This window comes from Corapipo altera, unplaced genomic scaffold, assembly GCF_003945725.1.
Source record: "Corapipo altera isolate COAL_440 unplaced genomic scaffold, ASM394572v1 57, whole genome shotgun sequence".
Lineage (NCBI taxonomy): Eukaryota > Metazoa > Chordata > Aves > Passeriformes > Pipridae > Corapipo > Corapipo altera.
Window position 1 is genome coordinate 3,293,952 of NW_020884905.1, and position 22,590 is coordinate 3,316,541.

The 22,590-nt window shown below is 39.8% G+C and overlaps 2 protein-coding genes across 4 annotated transcripts in view; both read right to left on the reverse strand.

Moving 5' to 3' along the window:
• The window catches only part of FNBP1L (formin binding protein 1 like), a 59,137-nt gene extending 58,668 nt beyond the window's left edge, over nt 1-469 (reverse strand). For all 3 annotated transcript variants that reach the window (XM_027651677.1, XM_027651675.1, XM_027651674.1), the window contains exon 1: nt 180-469. In XM_027651677.1, coding sequence (XP_027507478.1) covers nt 180-203 — 24 coding nt within the window. In that variant the 5' untranslated portion in view covers nt 204-469. The remainder of the gene's footprint in view (nt 1-179) is intronic.
• Nucleotides 470-9,812: 9,343 nt separating this feature from the next.
• Nucleotides 9,813-21,974, reverse strand: DR1 (down-regulator of transcription 1). The gene is made up of 3 exons (XM_027651653.1): nt 21,377-21,974; nt 15,958-16,121; nt 9,813-12,713 (listed from the first exon to the last, which is right to left on the reverse strand). The coding sequence occupies exons 1-3, from the start codon at nt 21,594-21,596 to the stop codon at nt 12,567-12,569; spliced, it is 531 nt and encodes a 176-aa protein (XP_027507454.1). The 5' UTR covers nt 21,597-21,974; the 3' UTR covers nt 9,813-12,566.
• Between the last annotated feature and the right edge of the window lie 616 nt (nt 21,975-22,590).

Genomic DNA, 22,590 nt, shown 5'->3' on the forward strand with positions numbered 1-22,590 from the left:
ACCGCCGCCCGCACCGCCGCCCCCGCGCCGAACCCCGCCCGGCCCCCGCGCCGAACAAAGCAACGCGCCTCGGCCGCCGCCTGCGTTCCGGCCGCTCCACGCCTCCCCGGCGCGGCCGCCCGAGCAGACAAGGGAAGGCGGCGAATCTCAGACACAATGAGAGGCGAGCTGGGACTCACCCACAGCTCCGTGCCCCAGCTCATGGCTGCTCCGCGGGCAGTGCCGGCTTCGGCACAGGCAGGGATGAGGCGTCGGGCGGCGGCCGGAGAAAGAGTCCCCCCCGGGCAGCGCCGGTGCCCTCGGTCAGTGCGGAGAGGCAGCGGCGGCGAAGAACGACGTCGCTCCAAGCTCCAGCTCCGCCTGGCTCGGGAGGGGGAGCCGCGGAGGAGACTGGGAGAGGGGCGGGTCCGGCTGGAGCGGCGGGGCCGGGACGGGAGCGGCCGCGGGGCGAAGGTGCCGCGCCGAGCGAGCTACTGATTAACGAGGCGGCGGCCCCGGGCCTTTGTGTCCCGCCCGGTCGCGGGGCCACCGTGCCCCCCGAAACGCTGAGTCACGGCGGGGGCCCGGCCTCGCACCCTCCGCCCCGGCACGGCGCCGGCAGCGGGAAATACACAGCGACCGCCCTGTTTTGTACACCACAGGTCTATAGGTAAATCAGAAATTGAGATGCGAGGCTGGCAACTGAGGAGAAAAGAAAAGCGCCCATTTTTGATGGAGTAGTCGGATGAATCATATTGTTGACTGTAACAGGGAGTTTCCTCAGCAGCTAGGAAAGGACGGGTGTTAAATCCTTATCAAAGATTATTTTTCCACCAAACTGTTATGAAGCTACTAATAGAAAGGAAACGTTTTGAAAGCCTTCTCCAGGCATTTCTTGATTTTCCTCTCATTTTTGCGTAGAAGTCATTTTTATAAGCTGCAATAAAACCTCAATGTAATAACAATAAATACTGCCAAGTCTCTATATCATGAAACAAAAAATTACAGAAATCCAATTATTTTTTCATTTCCAAGTCACCTGTCAAGTAATGTTCCATGGCATCACACTTAATTTAGGTTTAGTTCTATTTTCCATATGAAAGGAAAACACAAGTTTTTTCAAATGGATATGAAATTATTGTATTAGAATAATATTAACATCAGAACATCAAAATAAGCAGATGAGCTCACAGATCAATGTAACTTCCAGAGGGAAATGTTAGAGGTATTCATACAAGATAAGCGTTTGAGTCCATGAGGATCCACAAAATGAGTCAATGTGCCACATGCTGTGTGTTTTAGGAAGTTGGTGGTCATAAACCCCACAGATTTTAGACTCTGATGATGAAATTCCATATGTGAGCACGGTTCAGTTGAAGCCTGGCACATTAAGTCACTTGGCAGACTGCATACATTACTGAAAATATTCAGCAAGCAGAACACATGTTGAGGATTCGGGTAGTGAAGTAGAAATAAGTAAATTATCAAAATTATTAATAAGTGTATATTTGAATTCACTCAACTTACATGGCTTTCAGGATTAGGAAAAAACAGTTTCCATTAAATGCTGTAAAGATCAATCAGCCTTTTGCTTAGCTACAAGCTTGTCACATATCTTTATACAATTCTTTAAAAAATTTAATCAGATTATATAACACAGGTTTAAAACACAATTAAGTAAAATTTTTTTTAAAATTTTCATTTTGTATGTTTTCTAACACATCTCTTTTAAATTAATACCTCTAACTTGCTGCACATGTAATAATTTTAGAAAGAGGCATTTCAACAGTTTTTAATCACACATTAATCCATATTGTACCATGTCCAAGGTTTATAAAAGCACACAATGATCTTGGCACCTTTGGTTTTGTATGCCTGATTTGGCACATTATTTTTTTTAAAAAGCATCGTTTTGAGAATGTACACTGAACCTTTAAACACCAGGGGTGAGAGTCCTGATCATTTTAGTGAATTTGAAATTTGTTGCCAGCTTTTGGAGTGACAGGATTTTTCACTTCCTGATCATTTCAGAAAAACTCATATTTCCAATTGTTTCAGTTTAGTTATCTAAAAATTAACCCTAGAACAACAACTTCAGAGTTGAAATTTTCAACTTTAGAAGCCCCAATACAGTATTGAAAATTAATCTACTGGAGAATTGACCCTAAATTCTAAGTCTATAGATCCAGAAGTTTTTAAAGTCAGGCACTTACTTGGCACTTAAATTTGAAATACTGGCCTTTCATTGCATGAAACATACATCAAGAGAGTTTCAATGTGTAATATATATATTTGTGATTTGTTGATTGATACATAAAACCCTCAGGTTCCTTTACTTAACTCTAATTTAAGAATTAACTAATTACTCCTATTTCTGCAAATTGTGCAAGGACAACATTCGCAAGATGTCTGGATTTGTTTTCAATTCAGAGCAATGTATGAAAATTGAATATTTTATGTTGATTTGTAGACATTTTAGGAAGAGGAGACTGCAGCCTGTGTCATAGGTATACAATACTTAGATTCTCAGTAATGCTTAAAAAGCCTAATTCTAGCAATTAAAGGTTTTCCCAGGACAAACAGGATTCCTTATTTCCATGCAGCTGTCTTCAAAAAACACCTTTATGAGCCCTCAGGTAAAGCAAGTGTCAGGAGCTGGGGGATGTTACAGAGATTCTGAGCAACTTCACAACCTCCAGAACAGGTTGAGAGGCTGTTCTGAAATACTGTGTAAAATAAAACAGGTGTTATTACAGCAGTCTCTGGGCTATACCTGCCTTTTAAGAGCGCATGTACACTCTACAGAGGAGCAATCAAAAGGTATTACTGAGCAGGCTTTGAACAAGCTAGCACTGGGATAGGACACTACCACTGCACCACAGCACCACTGCAGTATGGTTAATTATTCATCTCCAGAAGTTAACAAGTAGACTTGGAGAAGCAAGGCTGGTTAGACATGGTACACAGTGACGCTGTTCCTGGGACCCAGACTAGTGTTCGTGCATGGAAGCACAATGGACCATTTAGCTGCATCAGTTCACTCTCAACTAGCTCACGTCTTGGAGGTTCATTGTGCCATGTAGAAAGATCCCTAGAGAATTAACACAAAATCTGCCTCAAAGGATGCTGTTCACAGTTATCTGAGATGCTGCCCATAGATGTTGCTTTTTCAGGTGAAGTAAACAAAACAGTCTGGGGAACAGTTGTACAATTTATATGCACTAGAGGGAAATGGAGGAATGATTGCTTCCGATATTCCTGGGAAGCCAGAAAGTATTTCTAAATCTATTCTGGACATATTATTATTTTTTAAAATAATTTAACAACAACAACAACAATGTAAGCTTAAAGTCTGTGTGGTTGAGGATAAAAATCTTCATAACACATTTTATACAGTTTTCATTTTACAGGATTCCAAAAAGTCAAGTGCAAAGCCTATTTCTTCCCTGCAGAGGCTTTATTAGTGTTTTAACTTAAACATGGGAACAACTGTTTTACAGACTGTTTTCTGACTTTTAGTTTGCTTTCAGCCCATACTTCTTCCAAAACCAGAAGTACATACACATATCAGGTATATATATGAAGGTATTTCACCTTTACTTAAACTAGGAGTCACTTAATCAATAAAGAGAAGATCATAGTTCATCACAATAAATGGCAAAGGCAATTGATATGAAATTAGTTAAAAGACAAAGAGCACTTAGATAAATTTGAAATTCATAAACAAACAGTATATTAATTAAGACCACGTGACCAAAACAAACTTTAGCTGAATTAAAATAAAACAGAAGTCTTAGCAGCATAATTCTTACCACTTCAGCTTAGTGAGAAGCCTGACATCAGTCATCATTAGCCCCTTTTCCTGCTTAAGTACACTTGCTTTGGGAGATTCCCACATAAATACTGAGCTATGCTGTCCTCCACTTTAGCCGTTCAGGATGTGAAATGACTGAGCTGCAAGACAAGGGGAAGAGTCCACTACATCTCTGCAGGATATTGCCGGAAATGTTGTAATTAATCATTTAGAATTTTGACATTGTTTCCATTATCAGGGATTGCAACTGGCCCTAGGCCTAGAAGTAATTAAACAAATATTACCCTACAGATTTTTATTCTTCTAGTCACATCCTTAAAATCATCAGTTGGGGGAGAGGATGCTGCTGAAAGGATTCAAAAATACATTAAAGACATATTCAAGTAATTTTTACGTGCAACAAAGGGATCATGATAAATTGCATTGTTCTAGTATCCTTGTAAATCATTAGCCTTTTTTGGAAGCTGATGACAACTTATTTTTAGCGTAGAAAATTTACCATTATATTTAGTTGGTTTTGCCATCATTGACTAATTAATGCAGGCTTTAAAAAAAAAAAAGCCCAATTCTATTTTTAGACTGAATCCACATAATTCCAGTTATTACAATAGTTATGTGTTTTGTTAATTCTGTTCACTTCTCAACAGAACCTACTTGAGTTTACAAGTGTACCTAAGGATATTATCTTGGCAGAAGAACAATCTGCATGATTAATCTGGAGTGGCAGAAAAGCTGTCTGGCACTCCCTGTGGGCACGCTTTCTAAAGAGAGAAGCAGCTTAGCTTTCCACTGCCACAAAAATCAGCAGGACTAAACAAATTACTTCCAAATATCTCTGTCTCAGTGTGAGGTGCCATTAATCCTTTTCTCTGCTAGCCAGCAGTCTCTTTGTCATATTAAAATTGGATTTTTACTCCACAAAGACAATAAGTGTTACAAAAAACGTATTATTTCTTTTTGCTTCAAAACCAAAAGAATTTAGCTCCCTTCTTGCTTTACACATGTACTTCCCCCATTACCAGCACTCTTTAAGTGCTCTAATTTTAAAAAATATTGATGCTCATAACACTTCCATGTGGTGAGTGGGTAATCATTACTTCACAGCTCAGGAAATACTTTGAGACAAAAGAATAGGTGTCTTAACACTTCAGCTTGTGTCGAGTTCCCCATAGACTTCCTGTGTCTCCCAGAGGCTGGTTAACCATAACCAGCAGTATGCAAAGAGTTGGTAGTTGTGCCTCTGCGTAGAGGCTTTATGCCCACTGGGTTCCTATTTCAGCTGTTAGGCAAAATAAACTTTCAGTGTTACTCCGAGTACTGATTTATTTTTCTTTTAAGCAGAAAATTACCAGGAAACTGTATTAGTTAGACCACACCACTCCTGCTTCAAGGCAGAAGGAAAACTGCACTTAGTGCAATCTGAGCCACTACTTGAAATTCTAATTTTTCTCCCATCTCTGAATTTTGGTGGGAAGAACTGTACCCCTCCATCTTTTCCAGTCCAGTTCCTGTACTGAAACGCATTTTACATAGCAAAAGAAAGGCCTGTTTCTTTCTTTTTCCTCTCATCTTAGCAAACAGAAAGACATACCAGTGACTGGATAACAGAACTGAAAGGACACTACGTCCACCAGCTATAAATAGGAGGAAAATGAGAACTTCCATCTGTTTTTATGAAATATCCTGTGTTTGCTTTTTTTGCCTGCACTATAGCCAAGAGCACATCTTTCTACACTATATGTAGCAGAAAAACATGTTGTCTATCAGCATCAACTAGCAATATTATAACTACAAACAGCCTCTTATTTCACAGGTATTTACTTTTTTACAAGCGAAACAAGACTATCACGTGATAATTCAGCATTTCCTTCTCATAAAATAATCTGTATCCCAACCCAGAGGCTGGACAGTTACAAAATATCAAGTAATACCCATAAATCATGATTGTAAAGTACTATTTTCAACTTTCTAATGCTTGCATTACCTGCTTGAATATTATAAATCCATTTGTTTCCATTATACATACCTTCGGAATTATATCAAAATATAACCATAAATGCCAGGGCTTTGCTACCTTAATTTCTGTTACCTCCAGTTCACCTAACCCATGCCTTCTCCATTCTCCCATCAACCCCTTCCATGCACATTTCCTTAATTTCAAAGAACATCAATCTGTATCCAACGTGCAGAGGTAGGTATGGTTGTGGATAACTCTGATAGTCAATTTTTGTCATTACCATATTACTTACAGGCATAAAGATTATTAATTTTGAGATAATAACCAAAGACTTGAATAGTCAGTGCTATTGGTATCAGTAGCAGCTTTCTGGCGTAGTGTATGGATTGACATACCGTAGCAATAGTGAAAGATGGAGAGTCTGTCATGGTTCTAATTCAAGCTGCAGAAAAACGAATGGATGAACATGCAGCAAAGGATCAGCACCACCCATTTTCAGACTTGCTAAAATATTTTACTATCATCTGACTTTGAGTTATGATCAGAAACAGAAATGTATATGCAATTGTACAAAATGTGCCTTAACACTGAACGTAATCAGTATCCTACGCTACTGTTTAATCTCACTAAAGGAGTTTTAATTTAGAACTGGTTCATGCATTAGCACCACAGACGGCCCGGCTCAGTTCACACTTTCAGTAGTTTCGCCACATCCAGCTGAAACCCATTCCCGGAGCTCGACAGCCGCCTGCCGGTCAGGGACAGCCCCGCAGCGGGACAGACCCCACCCGGCTGCTGCTGCATCAGCCGCATCCCACCGCAGGGAATGAGGGGTCAGGTATGGTAATGGGAAACTGAGAAGGCCAACGGTCCCTTCATTGTCCTACCTTCCGTACAACTGCAGGTCTTGACTGCTCTCCTTCAAAGGATTTCATTTCAATGGACAGTGGTTTAATTTCAGGTGTCCTTCCCTGATTTCACATCTGTCGTGGTTCCTCCTTTTCTCATGAGAAAGCTGATGTCCACGATGCATAATACCACATTTAACTGATGAAGAAAAACTTTCTAAGGATTACAGCCTGGAGAGAAATTCAAAAGTAATTCACATATTTCATTTTCGGGAAACATCCAATTCTCAATCCCCTTTTCACATGATTAAAGCAAAGGCACAGTAAAAGCAATCAACGAAATGTCCTCCCTCCAGGCTTGTCTGCTACTATAGTTCTTCCTGCAGGACTGTGTGATTCACACCCTAGGTCCTTTGCATCTAGGAAGGGATGCATCATGCCAGTTGATTATCTTTCTGAGGGGTGATTTTTGTCTCAGAACATCAACTAGCACTACTAAAAGAGGTAAAACAACTTTTTTTTTTTTTACACATTTTGGAAAAGATAAAAAGATAACTCACCGACAGTGACAGACAGTTTAGACCTGTGTTTTCACATCCTGCAGACAGGATAAATACCTATCTCATATTCAGTCAAAAACTGTCGTTTCATTTTAATTATATAATATATTCAGCTAACCTAATTTCTTTTGTTTGTAAAGCTTTAGTTTCATTTAAACTCTATTTAGAACTATATTTTTAAAAACAATTTTTTAAGCATCTCAAAACCTGTATAATTTTTGTAGAAATGAAAACATGATTGTTTCCAACAACAGACCATATTGAAAACAAGAGAACAAGTTATTCATAATTTAAGGGTAATGAGTTTAGTTGCATACAACTTGCCCAGCAATCCCAGACAACTAAAGTACCACAAGTATTGAAAACCTAAGACCACCAGATAATATAGATAATATGGAAGATGTGTGTAAATACACATTGAAGAAGCAACTGTATTTAAGTTTGAATTTTACCTGTTTGAGTATTAATTATCTGCATGTGAAAATTATACCAGTTAGGTGTTTGCATAACAGTATGAAAAAAATAAATCTTTGCTGCTCACCTTACTCCATACATATTTTCTAATGTTTTCAGAGAGTGAAGTCTCCTTTACTGCAGGCTGGGATGGGGAAGACATTCCGATTTTGCATTACTAACACTGACACTGCCCTGATAAATTTAGTTCTCTTCCATGGGTTACACTGCTGTCTAACTGAGAATACAAACTCGACCTGCAACAAAAACAACGTTGAATTTGATTTCTAATTCAGCTGTGGGTTTTCACTCTGAGGTGAGAGATCGAAACTTGAACACATTACTGAAACCAAGTCCTAGCCCATAACCAGCCATCCCAAGCACTATACTATTACAAATAAATGCTTTCATCTGACAATGACTTTTACAATAAGCCTGTTTGTTTTCTCAATTACTTGCTCTCTAGATGAGTCACCGTACTATGAAGATAACATCTTTTCCTCTACACAGTGCACCACATTTCAGTTCTGTAGCATGTGAGTGTTAACTTCAAAGCACAGTGTAACATTGCCCACGCCTAACTAATACTTGTACAATGCTTTGAAGATGTAAAAGTCTATGATTACTGACTAGGAAGTTTTGAACTAATACCAGAATTGGACTAACAGCTACTGAAATCAGTGTGGAAATCATTCAAAGTTACACCATGCAATACTACAACTTCAACATTAGCTACTCTGGGTGGGGTTTGAGGGAAAAAATCAATTACTTCCTTTGAAACAAGAAAAAAAGAAATCTCTGAAGTACTACAAAAATTAACCACATGAACATTCAGCCTGAAGTGTAATCTTTACACCATTTAATATGCCTCTTATAAATCTTCATCCTAGATATGTAAAGCAGACTATTGTCCATCCTTACCTGAAACTTTGGTTCAAACTGGGGGATAGAAGTCTTCATCTATTCCAGTCGTTGATGTAGCAATAAATCATGGCCATGAGGAGTTAAAATCAAATGTCCCTTTTTCCAATATATGCAGGAGCATCACCTGCTACAGATTTCTACCCTAGGTTATTGAAGTTTATGCTAGGCTCATCCACACAGCAAAACCCATGCTTATTCAATCTATCAACAACTGATGTGTGGAATTTGGTGCATCCAATTTGATTCACTGTCTAATCATTTTGCCGCAATCACTCCTCAAGCAGTGGCTTCAGTTACATTATAGCACAGTGCCACAGAACAGCATTCAGTCAATCTGTTTCTTTCCGGGAATGCACAGCTCTAGCATACTTGTTGCCCCACATATCCAAGAACTGGGATAAGTACTTCCAATGACATTATTAAATTCTCAGTTACCCATTTCTGTAGCTGTGTTTGCATGGTATCAAAAAGAAAAGCACTCATTTCAATCAGGGAAAAAAAATATCAGAACTAAGCACAAACATATTTTGCAAAGGAACCTATCGCTCCCGATTGCTAGCAAACCTTAACTGGCCTACACTCCTTTTCATCACCAAGTCACACCCACACAGCATACTTTAGTCACAGCTGGCACATGCATTGACTGAACTTTTACCAGGTCCAAGGGCTCAAAGAGCCAGATTGTCTAGTACTGACTGTAAGCACAATCCAGCTTAACACTGGCCTGCATCCCACTGATGAGCTCTTGCTGTGTAAGCTGTGAAGTAAACCTTTTCCATCTTAGACAGGTTAACAGCATAACATCCAAAGTAAATCTAGCCACAGCATATTTTACCTTTCATATTACACTTCTCCTCCTCCTTCCACATTGTTTTGTGCATGGTTTATACAAAATCACAATCCAACACGAGGAGACCAAAATGAGGTACACATTTTAGAGTAAGGGTTTTGCTGTTCCACAACAATCATTAAGTCACGTGACTTGGCATTGTTTCAAATGAAAACAATCTTTCCATACAAAAAGATCAGCCAGACATTATTACACAAGTCCTCCTTAATGGAGGTACTTTTACAAAATCTGAAGAACATCTTTTATATTTGTGGCTTTCTGAGACTTTTTCCATTCTTGCAGAAATGCTAGTGTTTCAAAACCAAACTCAACTAGCCACATGTAAATACTGAAATTCAAATACCATCTTAAGCATTTGATGTTTAGAATCCTTAAGACGCTCCTTTGAAAGCACCTCAGTGTAGTAAATACAACTATATTCGTTATCCACAATGTCATACAGACATACACTTTATTAAAGTAACAGAAAAGAAAGACTACGTAAGAAAGTCACTTAGTGAAAGCACTCTGAAACAGACTGTCAGAATAATTATGGAAAACCCACAGATAATCTCATCAACTCAATATTTAAGAAACAGACACATCCTTATACATGTTTCTTCTGAGACAATACAGTTCACTAACCAAACTTTACGTTCCATGTACCTGGTGTACCAAAAACATCAGGGGTACCACAATTCAGAAATCTGTCCTCACTGAACATGTAGTGTGTGGAAGCACAATAACAAAGCAATACAAAATTCTTCATTTGTTGAAAGATCAGTGAAGATTCTTCCCCTGTAAGTGCCAGAGTTTATTTTTCATACTTGATGCGGAATGGTTGAATAAGTAATCTCTAAACATGACCATCTATATTAAATTAAATTCTTATTTCCTCAGCCTCTGCCTGTGGCCTTTCACTTTGTGAAAGTATTTCAGCGGCTGATACACGATCTACAGGGTTTTTGTTCAACTTCTCAGGTGAAGAATGTCAGATTATAAAAATGCATATATACAAAATGCAATTCCCAAAAGGAAAGAGAGCAGGTCAAGCCGGGAAATATTGTTTGCAAGCACTAACAACCCCAGTGAACAGGAATGCTATCCAACAGCACTCAGGTTGTAAAGACTTAAGTTCACAAAGAGTGTTCAGTGGGCCAAAATAACAACAGGGTTTAAGTCGTCTTAACTTTTTTGTTTTTAAATGCAATGAAGAAGACAGACTATTCATTAAATATAAAAGCAATTTTATAAAAACACATCAGAATTTTATTGCTTGAAGAATACAGCATATGAAAAAGCACAAGAATGTCCAAAAAGAAAGGTCACAAGAATCCAAACATATTACACCATACATACCAGATGCAGTAAAATGTTAACCTGATTTCTGCATCAGAAAAGAAAGGTGTGAAAATATACCTAGTATTATTTAGAAGGAAAAGACTCATTTAAAATAGAAAGTGTGAAGGTGTTACAGTACAAATTAGAAAAGCCAACACTGCACATTAACATTGTATCACTAGACTAGATTTTCTACCTTTGGTACTTAAACCTTTACAGAAAACCACTTCCTCGGTCAAACTTTGCCTAACATCTGTCATATAGTATCCACAAAAGTTTTTTTGTTTTGTTTTTCTTTTTTAAACTTAAACATTCAAACAAATACTTTTCTGAGTTTTCACTGCACTAATGCATTTATCCAATATGCAACTTAAGACATCCCAAATTTAAATCAAAAGTCACTATGTGACTGAGATCTGAATATATGCCAATTATATCCTGTCCAGATCTTCATGTAAAAATGGGCTCACCATTTTCTGTTTGCATCCTTATGTAAACAGACTGCTGCAGCCCTCCTCAAGAACTCTAAATGGACCAGCTTGCTGAGGACGTAAGTTAATAGAACAATCCACATTATTAGAGAGATAGAGATCATCTACAGCAGCATGCAAGTGGCTTTTCTAGTCTGCTCAGATTAGTGTACCAGAAGATATGCCAGTATTACTTCAAGTAACACATTAAAACTCAGCAATGGACACTACTGTGCTTTATTTCAACACAAAGGACAGCTGCTCATCCATTAAATCAACAGAACTATCGAAAGGACAAGTACATAATTTCTGTTTCATGTATTGCTGATCACTCTTGGGGAATAGTTTATCAAAAACCTGGACTTACCTACAAACCAGTCTGAAGAAATTGCTGTCTTTCAACAAGGTATTTTAGTAATCCAGTGGCAACCTAATCTGGAGAATGTTAGCATTATGCTGACAACAAGGACTAATCAAAGTTAAATAAATTCCCTCTTTTATGATAAGCATGCTCTTAAGGTCAGCTTTTGCCTTCTTAGGCTTGAATACTTAATCACTCCCAGTCACATCAGCGGAACAAACAGTTTTGTTTCATTACGTTCCGGCTTCATATTTCAACAATATGAATAAATCTGGACTACGAAATACCATCAACAACAGCTAACATTAAACTGGAGTGAAATAATAGAAACGTTAGTTCTTCAAACCAGGCAGTCTCTTTGAAGAGAAATAATCAGTTAGGACTGTCAAAGGATGTCATGATAAAACCATGGGTTTATTTTTTTCACCCCTATACAAAAAAATGACTGAATTTGTACAACTCCTATTAAACATACCTTTTCCTAGCTTGGTGAAAATGTATCATTTTCAAATTTTAACCAGTGTGGTATTCGAGCATATATAATGTTTATTGCCATTTTAAAAAGAACTAAGAATTCAGGTTCTTCTATGCTGAACTCCACTTTTTCCCATTAACAGATTATGTCTACTGTACCACTCCCCCAAAAACAATTAAAAATTCTAAGTAAGATTTTATAGTTTAGTTAAAAGGGAAGAAATGCAAATGTGGATTTAGAGCTTTTTGTATAAATCTCACTATATTTTATAAACTTGTTTATTGTAACACTGTTTATTGATCAAATAAATGACGCACCGCTATCTAAAATTTCCATATACACCATTAAAAATCCAAAGTTGATATGATACTGAACCTTAATTCTTCAAGAGTTCGAAAAAAGACAGTTTATACATGTACAGCACACAACAGCAGACACCCCTAGAATACCAACTGCCAGTCCACGATGCATACAAACTTACAGGTAAGCATTCATTTCACTGTTTTCGTTGTGCAGGAAAAGTATTTCTTAGTAAGACAACTCAGCTGGTGATTTTCAGATATCATCTTCATCATCTTCATCCTGAGAGGATCCTGCCTGATTGGATGCACTGGCTGAGGCAGCAGCGAGCTGTGCCTGTTGAGCTGCTTGCTGCATCTGTAGCCATTCCTGCTGCGCCAGTTCTGCTTGCTGTTGTCTAGCCTAGAGACATGAATTTAATAGTTAAGGCCATATAGAGCTTGTGAAGAACCTTCAGAACACATTATCTTTAAAAGCATTTTTATCTGTACCTGCAGATCTGCAGATTCCTTTTGTATAGCTTTTTATTAATTGTACATGCAAAACCTAGAAGTACCCTAATTATTTGTACCAAGATGCTTGGCTATATTCTGTCTTCCTTTGAAGATACCACTGTTTGGAGGCCTTACAGTTACAAAAACAACAAACAGAAGATAGTGTACTTAAGTTCAACTGTAGGAATTCTGCTGAACCACTTCCTAATAAAAATTTAAGTGAGTCAAAGCAATGGAAACTTTAGACTTCAGTTTCAAGGGAACTTAACATTTAATCACAGTTCAGAGATGAGAACAGCCTTACTTTGTTGATTACAAACACTGAAGCTTCCAATTATAAAATCACCCAATTGTACCACAGAGGCACACATTATTACAAAAACATAAAGAAAGCCATTATCTTGCTTTGCTAAGCAATCTTTGGAAAACAGAGCTAGGTAAGCTCTTCTCAAATTCAAGTATGCAGACTGAGGACGGCTGTGCTACAGAAATGTATAGTCCTTTTCAGTAAAGTAAAATACAAGACATTCTAACAAAACATTTCAAATAGTTCAACTGATAAACCCTTGGTTTTCAATCCAGGCTTTTCACTTGTTTTTCAGCAACTCCTGTTGATTTCAACAGTATACTCATCAATTGTGTTCACATTAAAACTTTAATTTCTGTTTTGAGTGAACATTAAGAAAAAGTTCTTAAAATTAAAAATTTTCAGTCTTCTTTACGTTTCTACTTTTACAAATCATCGCTAAGACTGTAAAAAATTCCTTTCTAATCCTATTGCACTCATTGAAAAAACTTATTATTTTCCAAAGCATCAACATTTTTTACAGTTTTGCAAACCTTAGGATTCCAAAAAGACGATGCTTTGGAAAACAACCAAACCCAGTTTACCTACTTAGCAATGTTAAGAAAAGAGGTCTTCCCTTGTTATAATTGTCACAGTTCCTCAGTCTGTTCTAGCAGTAAAAGAAAATACTTCTACAGAAGTAGAAACTTTTTCTCTATGAAGACTTTTTCGTATTTCAAACTTCAAGTGGTTGCACAATTAAAAGGGCTGGAAAACAATTTAAGACATCACAGAGTTTTAAAGGAAGACAGCAACATCTGTGCATACAGGAGAGGCATAAACATTTATCACACATGAGATAACAGGGCTCCCTACTGACCCTGCTACAATGAAGTTAACTGCACACTCCACATAGCAATGCACCAGGAAACAGGGGCTCAGCACCTCACACCAGCTGGATCCTGCTGTCAGTGCCCATCCTCACTGCTGGATTTATAATGGTAACACTTGGCCATTTCAAAAATGTAACAAAAAAAACCCCAAACAACAACAACAAAAATTCCATTGAATTGTATTGACCAAGAAGCTTTATAAGCATCTGGTAAACTTAAGTCATTTACCACACAACCTCAGTGAGGAAGCCTCAAAAAAAACTCAAATCCATTAAGAGCTTTGTCTTGCACGAAAACTTATAGACATGCATGAATATCAGGATAAGCCATTCCCCTGACTTCAAATATTTACAACCAGGCAAGACACAGGTGTCAAACATTCAAAACATTAACTGGCAGGTATTTTAAAACTAGAGCAATAAGTTCAGCATTAGTGTCATGCTCTAGAATATTAACAAGATTAACACAAATAAGCAAACATGCACTCATGTAACTATACAGTACCTCCAACAGCATATCACAGCATATCTATTTTTGAAAAATAAGACTCCCATTTTTTAATCTAAGCAAACATTTTCCATATTACCAAAGACTATTTTTAAAAATCATTCATGCAATCCTGTCAAACTGGCATGCATTGTCTTAATTTAGATGTTAAGGCACAGTAACACAGAATTTTAAAAGAATACACTTCAAGTTGTCGTTCCTTAGACAAAGTGGGACTTGCATAAGGTGGCCACGATTCCAGCATTTTTAATTTTTTTTTTTTTTTTAATGATACTCAGGAGCTAGTACTCCCTTAACACACCTTGGGTTTGCTGCTTTTTTTATTTTGTACACCATGCTGAGTTATTTGAACAAAATAGTAAGTAAAAAAAAGGTTTCAAACTGACTATGATTCGTAAATCTTACCCAAAATTCAGAAGCAGCCATATTGGTCTTTCCAATGTTAGTACAGTCAAAAAAGAGTTAAGCACACATGACTTGATCATAACTAGTTCACTGCATGCTGGCAATAGCTACGTGGTATGCTGTAACTTTAAATGTCTTAAAATTCATCATGTAATTAAGATTAAAGTAGCTGGCATGTTGCAATAGGAAAAACAACAGTTTCAGCAAGATACAAGTACAGCAAAGGGGAGAGGTCACAGTAATCAGACATTAACTGAATAAGCATTTTCATCAGAGAAAATTAAAGTAAGAAAATTGAGAAAATTAGACTCATGCCTTGGTTAAGAGGAAAGAGAAATCCCACATAACTTTACCATCTCTTAGTTTAGAGAATGGTCCTGTCAAACTAAGAGAATAGTAGAGAGAAAGATGGTGTAGGAAGATACCTAAATGAAATTGGTGTTTAGTCATTTAAAATAAGAGATGTTCACAAACTATCTGGGAAAGCTGGAAGGGAATAATGCTGGGATGAAGGAGAATGTGTGTGTGTGTACTATTTCCAAGCAAATGCTTTTTCCATGCCTCAATTGCCTCTTTAAAAATTTATGCATGAATTCACCCAATTAGAGTCTTGCCAAGAGTAAAGTTTCTTTCAAAGGATAAGAAGTAACATTTGTGCACTGATGGTCAGAAACAGAAAAGCTATTTTCACTTTTTAATGCTTCAAAACTGGTAATTTCCTAGAACATCAGCTGTCATTCTTTTATTTCCTCGGGCAAGTAATTCTTAATGTATTCTCTACAGTAGAATGGAAATACCTAAGTAGCAGCAAAACCCTATGCTTTTTAAATCTAGAGTATAAAATCTGTTCTTATACAAAGTCCTATATGTCAAATCATAGAAGTAACAAGTAGCAGCATCTTATTTTTTGACTTCACGTTCCCCAATCCAACAGGTCAAGGCCAATAGCATCTTGGATGCCACAGCAATTCACAAAGGGACACTTGTTGAGGTGTGCACATGTTTTTGTGGCCCTAGACCTGTAGCATTAAGTACATCAGTACAAGTATTGCTTTACTCACTTGTGCAAATAATTCCTGTTGCTGCCTTAGTAGCTCTTCTTCCGGAATGCCGAGGTTCTCCAAGCGTGAACTGGCCTTTCTTCTCTTTAGTGCTACTGTTTTGCATTCTTGTAAGACTTCTTTTACTTCACTGATATAGGAGCCAAATCCCAAACTTTCTAGTGCTGGAAAGAAAGAAAGAAAACACATTGTTTATTTTTTACAAAGCTTTTGATAATACATATCCACTTGTTAATTTAAAAGACAAAAAAAAATTAAAACATTTGATTACTTTTCTATCACCTGGTGACAAAAATATGTTCATAAAAAAGATCTGACAGCTATTTTCCTTGTCTCTTCTCCTATGCCATTCAAGAGTACAGGTTTTCAGGCTAAAAAGTACAACCAAAGAAGTCTGCACTTGCAGAGGATTCAGGGCTTTTGGATACACTTTCCCAGAGACAGGTATTATTCTTCAAGGCATCTTTTTCCCATCTTCTGTATATCAGAATCAACAGAACTTATACAGCTAAGAAGTCCTTTCTGTCTGAATTGTTAACCTTTAATGTCTCAGGGATTGTATCTTTCCAGTTTCATTACAAGTCTTTAGTAGAAGGTAAATTAGTAACCTATAACAGAGCAAAAGTGATGCGTGTAAAATGATCACAGATCCTTTATTAAAGCAGAAATAATTCATATTATCATCGATTGCTGAATTTTAGCTTTTGTCTTTTGGTATCTAAATTCCTATCTATAAAAGGCATAGCTCACACATATGAAGTTATTTAAAATTATATGTAAGCTCTTTATTGTTTTATTTCTCAGCAGAAACCCTTTTATCTCCACATTCAAATGTATTCAGAAACTGAAATCTTGCACTTTTGTCTGCCCAAAGAAATCTGGAATGCAGCTATATTCTGCAACAACAGTTTTTTTAAAGAATGGAAAGATAATAGGAAGGATTATAAAAACCCAGGTAGAATACGTGACAAAAGGCAGTTTCCTGACGCACCATTTATTACGACACGCCTCCACACACCCCCAAAGTGAACCTGTTACAGAATATCCTAGAGACATTACAAAAACACCAATTACACTAGAAACAAGTATCAGTTGAATAAAAAAACTAGTTCATTTCCACTATTTACACAATTCAGAGTTTACAGTACAATAGTTGTTTTGACCTTATGTGACAACCTATCCAAGAAACAGCACTAAAGTAGACTGCACAACAGCAATCAACAGAGATTGTTATAAACAAGCTCTCAGTTACACCAACTCAGACTATATACTAACACTAATTTTGTAAGCAACATTTTCCTACCATAATTATGTCAGCATGTCATTGTACCATAATCTAAACAATAACCCAAAGGTGTTCTCTAAGTTTTCAACTTCCAACCTGAACTCAAGGAGAGAATTCCCACACTGTCTTCAACAGGGCTGTCTGTGCAGCTGTCTAGTCATGCAACCCTACCATCCCTTCAACAGATAACGTTTGGCAAATGAATTTACATAATACTTATTTCTTCAAAAAGAAAAAGTTAAAAGACAAACTGATTTAGAGATTGTCAAATCGCTTCAGAGACATTATGCCAGTTCAGCCTCAGCCCACACACAGATACTGGAAACACTTTTTCCAATTAACCCACAGTTTCTAGGAGAACTACCTAGTCATATCTTTTTTATAATCAAAGTATAAAATTTTAAGAAATCTACAAATCTAACATCACTAAGACAAACCATCACAGCAAAACCAGAGGTGCTTGTTGAAAGAACATTCACAGGGATCAGGGTTGGCAATCTGCTGCATCAGAATATGAACAACTGCCCAGTCAGAAGTTAATGGTAAGATATGTTTTTACAAAAATTTTAAATGGCCCTTAAAAGAAAATAAATTAATGGAAAGAACTTACAGTTGTGTATTGAATGTAGCACACACACACATACAAAAGCAAATAACCCCCCCCATGTGATATAACCAGGACAAATTTGTACAACTGCTCAGTACAACAAAGCTATGAAGAACCATACACACATTACAGGTCTACTGCACCAAAATTCTGCTGGCTGTGAAAGGACTTACCAAATTTACTGTCTTCTTGAAGCACATCAAGGCTTTACAGAACACATGCACAGAAGGATATGGATCCCTTTATATCAGCATGGTGCTAAAATGTGGGACAAGTGAATACACTACCTTATCAGAGCTGCTGTTCCATCAAAACTCAGTGTCTTTCTATCTTCTGAGTCTGAAACCTACCAGTCTGCCCAGATTGCTAAAAATTCAGTATCTTACTGAGGTCAGGATGATCACACTAAATGTAAACAGCTGAATCCCAAAACACAGCAAACAACTTGTGTTTACAAACACCAAATCACAACTGTCCTTTCCCCAGTTTCCTCTCACTCTTAAAGACTGCATGAAGGTGCAGATCTGATTAATCAGCGCTGCCCAGCTAGTACTGTTTTTTTAATACACTCAGGCCATTCATATCTGAGATTTGACCGATCTGCTCCTTTCAAAGAAAAAATAACTTCCAAATTAAAATCCAAAACATGAACAGCTCTGTGGGATTTTTTTAAAATTAAATGCTAGCATTAACACTGTCAGTACCCTAAAAGCCTATGAAAAGAAGCTGCAGGATTTGCCATCAATCCACAGCCTACCTTACTGTACAGCAGTTCTGTGCAGACCAAGTAATCAAATTAACCAACTTCATAAAAACAGTCATTTAACAAGTCAACATTTTCAGAATTTGATGGAAGTTCAATTTTTCATAAAAAGGCTGTTTTGTCACAACTTCTGTAACTGTTAAATTAGTCTTCTTCTGTTCCAGGATGGATGAACATTCATTTGCTTACTGAAGTTGCAGACTCACAGCTGGGTTCCTGATGGTGGGATTCAACAATAAACATGGAGACTATCTCCACTTACAACTATGACATAGCCTTTGGATACTCTCCAAGGAAGCTGTTTTGTGTTTTATTCCTAGTAGTAAGTGCTTGGCATGGTCTGAGTACATCTATCAAATCAGATCTCTCATGGGATGCAAGAAGCCTCTGCTTTCCTTTCCCTGTGCTGTTGACAGCACTGTGCCAGTCAAGTGTTTGTGCTATCACACAATAAAACACAGCAGGGACTCCATCTATCTGAAACACAGCCCAAGGGTAGGGGGAAAGATTTCTTGCTCAGCACACGGCCATACAATCGTTTTAATAGTGCAGCAAAGGAAAGGGTGTCCTAAGCAGCACGGCTGCAAACACATGAGTACAGTTATTACACACTAGTACACATTGGAGCAGTTCCACATTGCCTCTCACACAGTCCAAAGGCAGAGTGTCACCAACTGCAGAGTGCCTGTTTCCCTTTCCTCCTTCCCAGTGAAATAACCTTCCCACTTCTTGTTTTCAATCTAGTACCTTTTTGTTTACAGGCCCAGTCAGACCAGCAAACTCACCTGAAAGGAAACCATGCTCCTCCCTAAATTCTCAAAAGCCACAGGGCAGTCTGGAATTGCCAGGTCCAGCTCTAGGGAGGGTACAAAAAGATTCCTCTGGGCAGCTCCTGGTGCTTAGACTGGACCAGGTGTGAAAAAATGGCCATTAGCCTCATTTTACTTTTAAGCTTTCAAAAGGAACAAGATATGTGGATAGCCACAACAAACACATTTCAATTACCTAATTCGTTAACATCATTGTCATGGAGCTAAATTGAGAAGCAGTCAAAAGAGCAAGTATTTAGAATGCACGAAGATGGATGAAAATGCTGAAATACTCAACCTATATAGACATAATCACTGTTTCCAAAAATGGCAATCTAAACCCTCATACCTCACAGAAGGATCATCTGCCAACTGACCAGCACCTGAAAGGAGCTAAGAGCACATACACCTCCCGAAGACAGCAACAGCAGAAAATCCAAGAACAACTCCTTCCATCTCTAGAGCATTGCAAAAATGGATACATCTCCAAAGTTTTCCTTTGCAATATTTGACTAAAAAGTATAGATTTAATTTGAAAATAATTTTTCCCAACTCTAAAACAAAGATAATTTTTCCCAACACAAAGACATAGAATCCAGTGAAATACTTGGTATAGGACCACCTGCTGATGATATGCACTTAGAGTTTCAATTTGTGTTCCAAAAAACCCAGACTAACCCTAGGCCAACAACAGGTGAAATCTTTTCTAAGGACCATCAACCACTACTGGGCACAAAATACTTTCATACGTGACTTCTTTATTGTCTTCAGCATTAAAGATCATGTCTATTCCTGTGTTAAGAACTAAGCTCAAATGTTTTCATGGTGACTTGAAGAAACTATCCATGTATTAAAGAGCATTACACCCAAAGTGTGCTTCAGTGTGCAAGCACAGGTTTTACTCTTTACATCCTAAGCTTCTGTGATGGAGCTACTTTGCTAAGCTTTCAAGTTTACATGTATTTTATTTAATATTAAAGCTCATACATGCTACATATTTTCTTTTACTGTTCACAACCCAGTCAAGTACTTGAGCCTCTTCTGGTGAGCAAGCTGATAGACTTTTTTTTTTGTTTCAAACAGCAAATCATTACTAAAAAAACCCACCAAATTAACAACCTTTTTAAAATTTCACTTGGTAGCATCACAGTCCTGAAAATAACTCTACTACAAATGCTACTGGTAACATCTCTACTAGGCAGCAAAGTACTCCACTGTTGCTGCTATAAATTCGTTTGCAACAGACAGTGGTATCAAGCTAGTCTTAAAGCAAAGTGAGTAAGTCCTGACAAAACACGCCCGATGCAGACTTCAGGATGAGGCAAGAAAACTCCCTATTTGCGGCAGAATTTAAAGACAAGCAAATGAGACACAGAGAGAACTCGCCTTTTATTCAAGCAAGGTGAAGTGAAAGTCAACAGCAGAAACAGATAAAAGGGCACAGGTCAGTTTAAATGCTTTCTGCAACAGATACAAAGTTTCAGTATTAAACAACCAGACTGTAAGGACAGTTCTTTAGAGCTTCCAGACAGGACTACCACAGATTAAAGCCTGGGCCCACATACTCAATCAATCTCCAATTAGAAAGACATTGAATACACTCGGGACCTTAAAACATGCTGCATATCCACCAGAAAAAGCAGCCCTCGTTTCACAGGTACGAAAAAGAGTAAGAGATTTAGGGACTTCACTCAGAGCATCACAGGCTTCTCTGAACCACAAAACCAGAGCTGGTGCTGAGCACAGGCAGCAGCTGCTCTGACCGCACAAAGACAGCCTCCCGAGCAGTGTGACTGGCAAGCTGGGTAACACACGCGTTTCCTCCAGACCCTTACGAGATCCTGCCTTTTGTCTCCTACACAGCTATGAGCAACCGGAGAGGGAAAAGCAGCACGGGGCAGGAGTGGCTCACGGGTGCCCAAGCCGGCAGCAGCACAGCGCTTGCGGGAGCTCACCTTGTATGACATGCTCCGGGGAGATGGTTTTCTTCTCCGATTTGTTGCAGATCTCGTTGGCCTCGGAGGAGATGAGGTGGATGAATTCAGTGCAGCAGTTGACCACCAGCTCCCGGGCGTCGTTCGCCACGCGGACGTTGGGCAGCGTCTCTTTGATCATCTTGTTGATGGCAGCCCTGGGGATGGTGAGGTCGTCGTCGTTGCCGGACGACGAGGCCATCCTGGCTGCGGGGGCTCCGGGCTGCGCTCAGCGGGGCTCCAGGGCGCGGGGACCCGGCGGGGGCGACGCCGGGGAGGGGTGGGGGGCGGCGGGGGCCGGGCCGAGGGTCGCTGCCGGGTCGGGGGTGGCGGGGCCGGGAGGCGCTGCTCGGGCTCAGGGCTCCCTCGGACGCGGCGCCTGCCACTGCCGCCTCCGACACATCCTTCGGGCGCCGGCGCCGCCGCCTTATGACCGGGCTGAGGGGAGGCGAGCGGCCGAATGGCCCGCGGGGTGCTCGGCTGGGTTGGGCTGAGCTAAGCTGGGCTGGACTAAGCTGGGCTCACCCGGCCCGGCGGAGCGGCGGCCGCGAGGCGGAAACGCTCCGGCTCCGGCTCAACCTGCGGGGACGCCGCTTCCGCCGGAAGCCGGAACAGCTTCCGCCGCGCGCCGTGGGCGCCGGAAGCTGTGCGAGGCCACGTGCAGGCGGCGGGGCAGGCGAGGGGCTCTGGGTCCGTCCGTCCGTCGGTCCGTCAGCCCGAGGGGTGCCCCGCCCGGGCACCGCCCGCCCTTCGGCCGGCTGCTGCCGCCGGGAGCTGCTTCGGGCCGCCCTTCCCTCGGTTCCGGTCGTAGCGGGGGGTTTGACACCTCAGGCAGGCGCGTTCGCACAGCAGGGCGCGCCGATGGCGCTCGGCTTTTCATCCACAGTCGTTTATCCACAACTCGCAGCCACGAAGGGATTTGTTCGGCATCCCTCTGTGAAGCTGCGTTTTGTGCTTTCAGCCACCCCATAACCAGTAGTGTGAGGGTTGTGTGAGTTACCCGGACCGCGCCGGTGCTCGTGGAAGGGCCGTTACAACCCGTGGCCTTGGTCGCACCGTGCTGCTCTGTGCTGCACAGGAAAACTGCCCGGGAATGCAGCCCAGCCCAACCTGCGGGCCAGGGACAGCCACAGCTGAGCGACACTGAGGGCACGCCCTGCCCTTCCCTGGCTGCCTGTGCCCAGCCGTGCCCAGCG

Excerpts from the sequence above, each read along its gene's own strand:
- DR1 (XM_027651653.1), bottom strand. The coding sequence starts at position 21,596 with ATGGCCTCGTCGTCCGGCAACGACGACGACCTCACCATCCCCAGGGCT. Across the intron at positions 16,122-21,376 it reads CCCGGAGCATGTCATACAAG|CACTAGAAAGTTTGGGATTT; the intron begins GTGAGCTCCCGC and ends CTTTCTTTCCAG. Across the intron at positions 12,714-15,957 it reads AACAGGAATTATTTGCACAA|GCTAGACAACAGCAAGCAGA; the intron begins GTGAGTAAAGCA and ends TCATGTCTCTAG.